General features: G+C 38.2%; 1 protein-coding gene across 1 annotated transcript; it reads right to left on the reverse strand.

Annotated features, from left to right (window-relative positions):
• Positions 1-4372: 4372 nt before the first annotated feature.
• On the reverse strand, positions 4373-5107 carry LOC118834513 (B-cell receptor-associated protein 31-like). The gene has a single exon (XM_036741957.1). The coding sequence runs from the start codon at positions 5105-5107 to the stop codon at positions 4373-4375; it is 735 nt and encodes a 244-aa protein (XP_036597852.1).
• Between the last annotated feature and the right edge of the window lie 5014 nt (positions 5108-10121).

The raw sequence follows: 10121 nt of genomic DNA on the forward strand, positions 1-10121 counted from the left end.
ATACTTTTTTGTATCCTGTATAGGATCTAAAATAGTATTCAATAAATATTTGTTGAATAAGTTAATCCTAAAAGGCTTGCTTATATATTACACATTAGAGATTATTTCATTTTCTTGTTTATAAAAGATACTATTTATGATGCTCATTTGTTAAGCCTAAATAATTGATGTTATATAGTATAATTTTCTTCAAGTTCACCTTGAGTACAAATATTAAGCCTGTTTATAGATCCTGTTACCTCTAAGAGAAAATGTCAAGGGAACATAAATTGTTTCATTTATTTTTCATAGTACAGATTAGTGACAAATGGGATCAGTCCGAGTTACTACTAGCCTCAGTTTCTCACCAAGTAGGCTAAGCTCTTTCAAATGCTCAAGACCCTTTTATTTCTTCCTTAGGAGAGTAGAAATGAGTAGTGAGAGACAAGAGCTAGTGAGATCATAAAAGAAAATAGTAGGAGAAGTGGATCTGGCCATGATGGGAAGAGGACACCAGGCATGAAGAAGGTAGCATAGGATAGAAGATCAGGTACTTGACTTAAAACCAGTTTCCTAGATCGTAGCAGCAAGCACCCTAGCATTCCCAGGATGGCCTGCTATCAGGTTCTTTGATCTGCTTTTAAAGGAAAGCAACTTTAAAGGGGTCAAAATTTTCTTTAATTACATTCACTAGTTCAGGCGAAAAGTCAGCCCCCGAATGTTAGAGAAAATACAAGCAGAGAAATTAGAAAGACCAACAAACAGGGCTGACTGCCTGAATCAAAGCAATATTGCTATACATTTTACATACACCAATGGATCAAGACAGCCTTTACATCTGAGCAGTCACTGGTGGGGGGGGTGGAGGGGGAATGGTCTGAACATATGGCTACTCAGGTCTCAACCAGGGAATCACAAGGTCCTTCTCATAAGTGAACCCCAAAGCAAAAAACCAACTCAGAGTATATATATACTTCTCAGAACCAGAAGGCATCACAACCCTTGTGACTCAGTGCCTAATCAACTTAATACCAAATGGTGTGAAAGCCTTCCTACAAGCAAGCCTCCCCTAAGCAAGCTTCCCTTAATGGGCTCCACATAAGGCCTATTAATGGGCAGGGAAAATCTTCATATCCCATTAAAATTACACTGATGGTGGCAGAATCCAGCAGCATTTTATTATTATTCAGACCTAAACCCAAGTTGGAAACTTGCAGAGCTCAGAGAAGGGGAAGTGATCAGACTTTGCCCTGGATCATACCATGTTGGGAGCAATGAGATCTTCCAGTCTGAGGCATGCCTGAGATCCTGGAATAATGAAACACTTCATATCATAAGAAAGCAGCAATGGAAACAGCCTAAATCTTCCCTCTGGTAGTGTGCAGAGACTGGCCCTAAAATCAAGGCTGGAGTAAGGAAGTAAACAGGAATAATGAACAAACAAACAAAAAAAGTGCCACAATATAGAGCTATTATGCTAACTGTGCATTTCAGAACATCTACAAGGAAATCCTCAAAGAAAAACATAGCCTGGGAACAAATTGAACTAAAATTCCTGGAACAGATGAAGCAAGCGTTTTAAATAAGAATTAAAAATGTTTTTATAAATGACATGAGAACATTACAGGAAAAAATGGAAAAAAATAAATGAAAGCTATGTAAGAAAGAAAATAAATTAATCACTTGGCAAGAGAGGTACAAAACCTTCCCCAACCCAACAAACTCTTTGAAAATCAGAATGGACAATATAGAAGTCACTGACTTGTTAAAACAACAAGAAATATTTAAACAAAGTCAAGAGACTAAAAAACAGAATAAAACTTAAGGTATCTCATAGCAAAACCAATTGACCTGGAAAACAGATTCTGGAGAAAAAATTTAAGAATCAATGGACTGCATGAATGCCATGATCAAAAAAGTTTAAACATCATATTTCAAGAAAACTTCCCATATATCTTACAACCCCAGGGCAAAGTATTTCTGCCTTTCACTCCCATGTAGTCATACAATTTTTCAAAGAAACATTCATTTAACAAATTGGTTTTTTTAAGTTAAATGAACTATTCTTATAATTTGAAAACTGTATCTCTTTACTCTTGTTTCTTTATATAAATGAATGTCTCTGAAGTGATCAGCATGTTGAAATTTCATGAAAAGCCACATTTTGACCACTGTTTATAGATGTCCTAACATTGATCTACATCAATACAAAATCAAAATTCTCCTATGCAGTATCATTTTCATTTTTAAAAAAATCTATTAATTATATTGAAATTGACTCAGTGTGGCATTGTTATCAATGTTTACAAGATAAAAAATGCTCTCTAATATCTGTTTCAATAAAGTATCATACAAATGCAATCAAATGAGTGTCTTTATATATTTTGCTGCATTCACTTACAGTGCAAAATAGAGTCTTTTAGTTTCCCAATTGATCACAAAGGAATTCAGATTTATGGACAATACTCTGTCCCACTGTATTATCTACAAGTAGAACCTCTGGAAGCTGCTTTGCTTATGATTTTCCATCAAATCATTTAAGCCACATAAATAGATACACTTGGCACCAATGTTTCTTTTATCAAAATTTTTAACTTAATAATTCTGTAAGTAATCTTCCATGGTACAAGCTACTGTTTTGATGTTAGATACATGGTTTTTGAAAAAAAGAAGTTTTGTTTTATTAAAAATATCACCTTTTTTTCTGGAAAATTGCCTTTTCTTACCAATGTACAATGTATTCCAGAAATCTTAGTACAGTTTCAAGTGTAAATATTTATTAAACTTTAACAACTTGAAACTGCACTAAGATTTTTGGGACACCCAGTATTCTCAATATATACTTTCATGATATTTCAATTTACTGAATTTTGGGCTATCTGAAGCTAAATAATTAATATAGAACAAATGTAGTCTTCCCTTTTCATCATTAATGTTGTACTGGAGAATCCCTCTGGTAAATATAATGGATCATATTTTCAGTACCTGTGCTTTTTACTTTGTTTTTCTATATTTTCCATATATAAACTGCCTGTGCTTGTGCAGCTGCTCCAATGAGTTTTCTTTTCAAGCCAGCTAAGTATACATTGTTATTATTTCCCTCAAAATTAGGACAGTAAAAAAAAGATATAGACAATTGAATTTAAATTGAATGATTGAAATTACAAATGATAGTCTTATAACTATTTCTGACAGTTTAACTTTTAAAAAGTTGCAGCTTGTGGAAAACTCCATTTTATTGATGTACTTACCAAAATGAATAATATTGAGAAATGTGACAGCAATTATCACTCCAATTAATTATTTGTATAAATGACTAAAATGGCATGCTCTAGAGGTCAATGAAAATTTTGTGTCAAAGGTTAGGGCCTCATCAACCTTGGAATAAAACTTCTATTTCTGGACAGCCTGATAAACTCTGAAATTCAATCAGTCATACCTAACTCAAGTCCTACCCCCTCTATCATCTCTTCATTATTTAAGCAGGACAAGGTGCCAATTCTATACTTCATGCTGCTACTGTTAGATCTACCAGTCATTAGAATTGTTTCAGCATCTACCTGTATGAAAACTTTCAGGCAAAGGGTATGCATGAAAGATTTTTTTTAAAAATCAGCACAAATACAGTGAAGTCAATGAATCATTTTAATTCTATATAGCATGGATGTTAGTATTTACAATTGTTAGCTTACATTAATTGGATGCTTGGAGAAAGAAGGGTTTTCTTTTTTTTTCACCCCCCCCCTTTGATTAACAAACTTTATTTCTCCAAGAGAAGCTGGGAACTATTCCCAAACCAAGCCCAGAAGTACCCACACTGGAGAGAACAGAAGATTACTCATCCCATGAAAAAAAGCAGAGGGCTCTTCATAGTCAAACAGCCACCACCCCGAACCATAAATCAAATTTCAGGTGTCCCCTCCTCGGACAGCAAACCCCTTTGTTTTTGGGAATAGGAAGAGATGAAGGTAGATGGGGGCAGGGGAAAAGCAAGGGGAGACTAAATGAGAAGGGGCCCAACCTTGCAACTGTCATATCTAGGCACTCTTTTCCTGCCCCCAATACCTAATTGCTGGGGTTGCCCTCTAGATTCAGGGTAGGGCAAGCATGGGTGGGGGGAGGGTGGTTCATTTGTCTAAGTTGGTCAAAGTTTATTTACAAGCTGAACAAAAGTGAAAGCCCAAAGAAGTTGAGTCAGCAGTGGGGTATATGGAGCCTGGGGAAGGCATGGGCCCCAATACCAAGGAAGTGAGGTTGGATAGGGCAGGGAGCATTTCTTGAGCTCCTCCCTTTCCAATGTGATACAGAGAGAAGCAGCTGCTTGTGTTGGGGAGGAATGGAAGGGGACTGATGGAAGGAGGAAGAGGATGGAAAGAGGAAGAGAGACAACCCCTCACTCCCCTTTCTTGTCTGTCTGCCTGTCCACTGCATCCTGGAGGCGAGTGTGCTCCTCCAGCAGACGGCCATACTCTTTGGTCAGCCCTTTGGACTGCTTGCGCCTGGACAGAGTCCCATTTCCTGCTTTCTCCAGGTTTTGCTTGCTGGTGACCAGCTCCTCCCTGAGTTTCTCAAGCTCACCCTTCAGGTTTTTGTTCTCCACTAGCACATCATCGTTCAGGTCCAATTTACCACCGTCAGTGCCAGCTTCTTTCTTCAGCTTGTCATTTTCTTCTATGTATTTCTTGGCGGCTTCGTTGGCACCCTCAGCCTGTTTTTTGAAGGCTTCATTGGAGGCCAACAGTATGGCCTGCTGGGAGATAAGGGTCACCAGTCGTCTGAGCAGGAAAGACAGAAGCAGAGAGAAGTCAGCCATGTGCAGGTTCCTCTGGGCTCGAAATAACTTCATGCGGAAATGTTCCACGGCCCCAGGGCTATTCCGCAAGTTCACCTTCTCTGTCATGGCGTTGTCGTACTTTCTGATCTCCCGCACAGCATCAATGAGAAGCAGCACCAGGATCACAATGAGAACCACAAAGAAAGTGTTTCCATAGCTCACCACCAATTGCACCAGGCGGGACTTAAAGATCTTCTGCCATCTTTTGGAAGAAATGAAAGGAATGCAGAGTAGCAGCACAACAAAGATCTCCGCATAGAGGAAAGCAGCAACCGCTGTCCACTGGAGGCTCATCCTTAGTCACTAGCTGGTTTTGACCTGTTTGGTTGCTAGGGCAACCACCTCAGTGGACGCTCTGTCGCTCCCCTGTTCCCTAGGAAATGGCCTAAGGTGGCTACCCGCAGGACCCTAGTTGCCCGGGCAACCTTCCCAGCGGCCTCTGCTAGAAGCTTGCCTGGCCACCCTTCCAGGCCAGCGCCATGTAGGTGCTCTCCACCGGCGCTGCCCTCCCGGGCGGCCACCCCCGTGGTGCTGGCCCTGACGGCCTACGGGGAGCACAAGATATACCCCCTGGTCCGCCAGTGCTTGGCGATGCCACCCCGCGGGGCCCCCTGGCCTAGGCTCAGGCCTCAGGCTCTTCCGCCGCTGCAGCCACGGGCAGCAGTGCCAGCCGCCGTACCAGCGCCAGCACCCAGAAGGAGGGTTTTCTAATTCAATTGTTCGGTTAATTGCCAAGTGAACCAAGTCCTTATCAGATTTTTTTTTTTGCTTGATTGAGGTTTAACATTGAGGATCTCTAGTTAGTGGATCATTTCAAATTCCTGTTATAAGAGGAATATATTGAACAGAATTCAGTCTTTGGTGGAAAAGGGCCCTGTAAATTAACCTGAGAGACATAGACTATTATGTTGCCAGTCTTTTTAGGTCAAAGAGAAATAGGAGCAAATGCATCCGTAATGAAAAAAAAAATCAGCAAATTCATTAATTAATATCCTATTCCCATAGTGAGACTGCAAATTGTAATATTTGTTAGTATTGTACTTTGATTACAAATATGAAAGAGATTTCTGGTTAAGATGCCTATGTGGTGGTTTACACAGGAGCCCAATAATTAAAAAAAAAAAAAACAACAAAAAACCAGAAGCTGTGAACACTGGAAGAATCATCCTGCCAGAGAAGCAAGATGAGTATATGGAAACAGGCTACAAACCAAAGACAGGACCACACACCAGTGGCTTGACCGGGGAAGATCCAGGTAGTACAGAAATCATCTGCCACTCTGAACAAAGAAACTCCAGGGGGTACGGGTATTTGGGGGGAGAAAATACAAACAGCAGTGCTATGACCAGAGAAATTCCAGTGGAGAATGTATAACAGCACCTTGACTGTGGATGTCACAAGATGGACAAAAGATCACCCAATACTGATTGGGAAAGCAAAAGGAAGGTCAGAATACTACTCAGCACCATGATCAAGGAAGCCAGAGTGGTACAAAAGACTACCAAGCACAATGATCAAAGAATATTCAAGGGAGATAGAAACTATTCAGAACAAGGAAACCTCAGAAGGGAGAGAAGAAAAACCAGTACTCTGTTCAAGGAGAGCAAGATATAGAATTCCAACTGGGTACACTGAAGTCTGATTGTGCTCTGGGGGCAGATACACCAAGAGAAGTAGAAGCCAAAAGCAGGAACCCAAGAAAACAAGGTCAGGTCCAAAGGAACTGACAACTCCATTCCAAGAGTGTTGGTGGAAGCAGAGCTTGAGTCTGATGCTAAGTCCAAAATCAATAACTGGGTATAGAGGAATGACTAAACAGAAGACAATAAACATTATGAAGAAATATGGTGGATCAAGAATCATCCAAGAGGAAAACTCAAAAGAAAACAGTAACTCTACAACAACTATAAACAGAGCTTTAGAGAGAAAAATAACTTGACCACAATGACTACAAGAATATCTAAAGAAATTAAGTGACATAAGATGTAATTAAAACTGAAATGAAAACTATAGAGAAATGACTTGCCAGGAAAATTAATGGCTTACGAAAGAAAATAGTTACCTTACCCAAGAAATAAACCCCCTAAAATTAGAATGGACCAATCAATAGCTCCATGAAACATTAAAAAAAATAGGAAAAAAAGCAAAGTCGGAAAAAATGGAAGAAATATAAGCTATATACTATTTTTTTTCACATCATAAGGGGTCTTTCTTTTTTTTTAAGTTTTTAAATTTATTTTAAACTTAAGTACAAAATAAGGAAAAAAACATTACCAAGGACAGCAGAACATAAGAGAACATTTAATATAAAGCAATAAATTTCCATTTCAAGAAGACATAAAATACTACACATTATTTTCTCTTTTTAATATTAAGTGACTTATTTTTAGTTTTCAACATTCACTTCTATAAGATTTCGAATTTCAAATTTTCTCCCCCTTCTCCTCTTCCCTCCCCAAGACGACATGCAATCTGATATAGACTCTAGTTATACATTAATATGAAACATATTTTCATATTAGTCATGATGTAAAGAAGAATTAGAACTAATGGGAGGAAACATGAGAAAGAAAAAACAAAACAAAACAAAAGGAGAGCAAATGGGATGCTTCCATCTGCATTCAGACTCCAAAGCACTTTCTCTGAATGTGGACAGCATTTTCCATCATGAGTCTTTTGGAGTTGTTTTAAATCCTTGCATCGCTGAGAAGACCTAAGTCTATCAACATCAGTCATCATACGGGGTGTTCCTAAATTCTGGACATATAGGCAAAAATGCATATTTTCAAGAAATGAATGAAATTTTCAACATTTTATTTAATTGGAATATTAACAAATAACATCTTCAATATGATTTCCATCATTTGTGATGCAAAGGTTGGTGCGCTTTGCAGGATTCATGTGAACTCAATGCAATAACTGCACATTGCCATCAATTTTCCTATGTGTCCAGACTTTACAATGTGGTTGTTACTATGTACAGTGTTCTCCTGGTTCTGTTCACTTCATTCAGCATCAGTTCATATAAGTCTTTCTAGCTTCTTCTGAAGTCTACCTGCTCATCATTTCTTATAGCATAATAGCATTCCATTACATTCATAAACCACAACTTATTCAGCCATTCCCTCAATTTCCAATTATTTGCCACTACAAAAAGAGCTGCTATAAATATTTTTGTATATTTGGGTCCTTTTCTGTTTTTATGATCTCTCTGGGATACAGACTAAGAAGGGGTATTGCTGGATCAAAAGGTATGCAGAGTTTTATAGCTCTTTGGGCATAATTCCAAATTGCTCTCCAGAATGGTTGGATCAGTTCACAATTCCACTAACAATACATTAGTTACACATTATTTTCAAAGCTGTCCATAAGCCATATACTATTAAAAAACAAATGACATAGAAAACAGATCAAGAAGACATGAGCATATATGGAATGCCAGAAAATCATGATAAAAATAAAGCTTGAATACTTTATTTCAGGAACTCTTAAATAAAAACTGCCTCTAATCTATTAGAAACAGAGTAAGGAGAAAATAGAAAAAAAAAAGTCATCGAGTCATCATTTTCTAAAAAATACACCAAAACAAAAACTCCAAGAAATACCAAAGCCCACATCGAGATCTTCCAGGCCAAATTAAAAATGCTACAAGCAGCCAGAAAGAGTTTAAGTAACAAGAAACTATAGCAAATGTTTACATAGGATTTGAGAACTACTACTTTAAAGGACAGAAAATCTTGGGATCTAACAATTCAAAAGGCTTGCAACCAAGAATAACAGTCTGAAACACTGAATATGATCCTATAGATAAAAAATGGCCCTTTCATAAAGAGAAAATTATCAAGACTAGAGGTGAGTAGAAATTTTGAAATTCAAACATAGAAGTCAAGAGAAACCCAGAAAGTTAAATATGTTTGAGCAAATAGAAGTGGCTATACGATGAGGAAGGGTTTATACTCTAATAAGGGGAGAAAAATCAAGTGTTCCTTAGGGTCTTCATGAAAAAGATTCCAAAAGGGAAAAGTAACAAAACTATCATACCCAAAATCCAAAGGTTCCCCATGAAATAAAAAATATTGTAAACATCCAGAAAAGAGCAATTTAAATTCCAAGGAATAAGTTAGGATCTCTCAAGACCTGGAAGCTTCTACTATAAACAATAGGAATACTTGTAAAACAATATTCCCTAGACAAAATTACAACCAAAAATAATTTATGCTGAAAAATTGAGCATAATTCTATAGGAGAAAAAGCAGATCTTTAATGGAATAAGAGAATTTGAAAGATTTTTAATGAAATGACCAGAGCATGGTAGGAACTTTGAAATAAAAACAGAAGGATCAAGAGAAACCTCAAAAGGTACATTTATCTGAAAATTTCAAAAAGGTCATATGGTGATGTACTGCTAAGATTCTAATAGGTGAAAAAGAAAAAAAAGTTGTAAACCACAAAGATCAATAGTATTTCTATGTAATATTTACAAAATCCAAGAGTCAATAACAGAAAAAGAAGTCACATTCCACATAAATATAGAGTACATAAAATGCTTGTGGATCAATATGCTAAAGCACACAAATAACTTATATAGATATAATTACAAAATTCTACCTGAAGAAGTAAAGAACTTTAAAAGGCTAGAGAAATATTCAGTGTTCATGGTTAGGCTGTGCCGATATAATAAAAATGACATTAATACCAAAGTTAATTGCCAGTTTCAACGCTATACTAATCAAACTATCAAAGGGATAGTTTACAGATTTCAATAAAATAAAATCTATGGTGGGGTGGAGCCAAGATGGTGGCTGGAAAGCAGGGACTTGCTTAAGCTCTCCCCCAAATCCCTCTAAACACCTGTAAAAACAGCTCTGAACAAACTCTAGAGCTGTGGAACCCACAAAATAGCAGAAGGGAACAGATCTCCAACCCAGGACAGCCTGGATGGTCGGTGGGAAGGGTCTATCGCACAGTGCTGAGAGTGAAGGCCAGCACAGCATGGGCCACACTGGGATGGACAAGACCTGGAATCAGCCAGCTGGAACAGGCCTTGGGGCCATGAAACAGTGAGCTGTGGCAGTAGTCAGACTTCTTAACCTACAAACGCCAAAGAGCAGGTTAGCGGGAAACTGCGGATTGTGTTCAGAGCAGTCTGGCCACCAGCTCTGGGAGTGGAGGAGGTAGTGCAGCGGTGACAGTAGCAGCAGCAGGAAGCTCCTGAGGCTGCTTCTAGAACTCCAGCATCAGCTGCTTCCCAAGTCCCTGGCTCACACCGTGGGAAGAATCTAGCTGTGGATCAGAGCGGTAGTACAAT

The sequence above is a fragment of the Trichosurus vulpecula genome, chromosome 1, assembly GCF_011100635.1.
Source record: "Trichosurus vulpecula isolate mTriVul1 chromosome 1, mTriVul1.pri, whole genome shotgun sequence".
NCBI classification, from domain to species: Eukaryota; Metazoa; Chordata; class Mammalia; order Diprotodontia; family Phalangeridae; genus Trichosurus; species Trichosurus vulpecula.

Coding starts and splice junctions, on each gene's coding strand:
- LOC118834513 (XM_036741957.1), bottom strand. CDS start 5,107: ATGAGCCTCCAGTGGACAGCGGTTGCTGCTTTCCTCTATGCGGAGATC.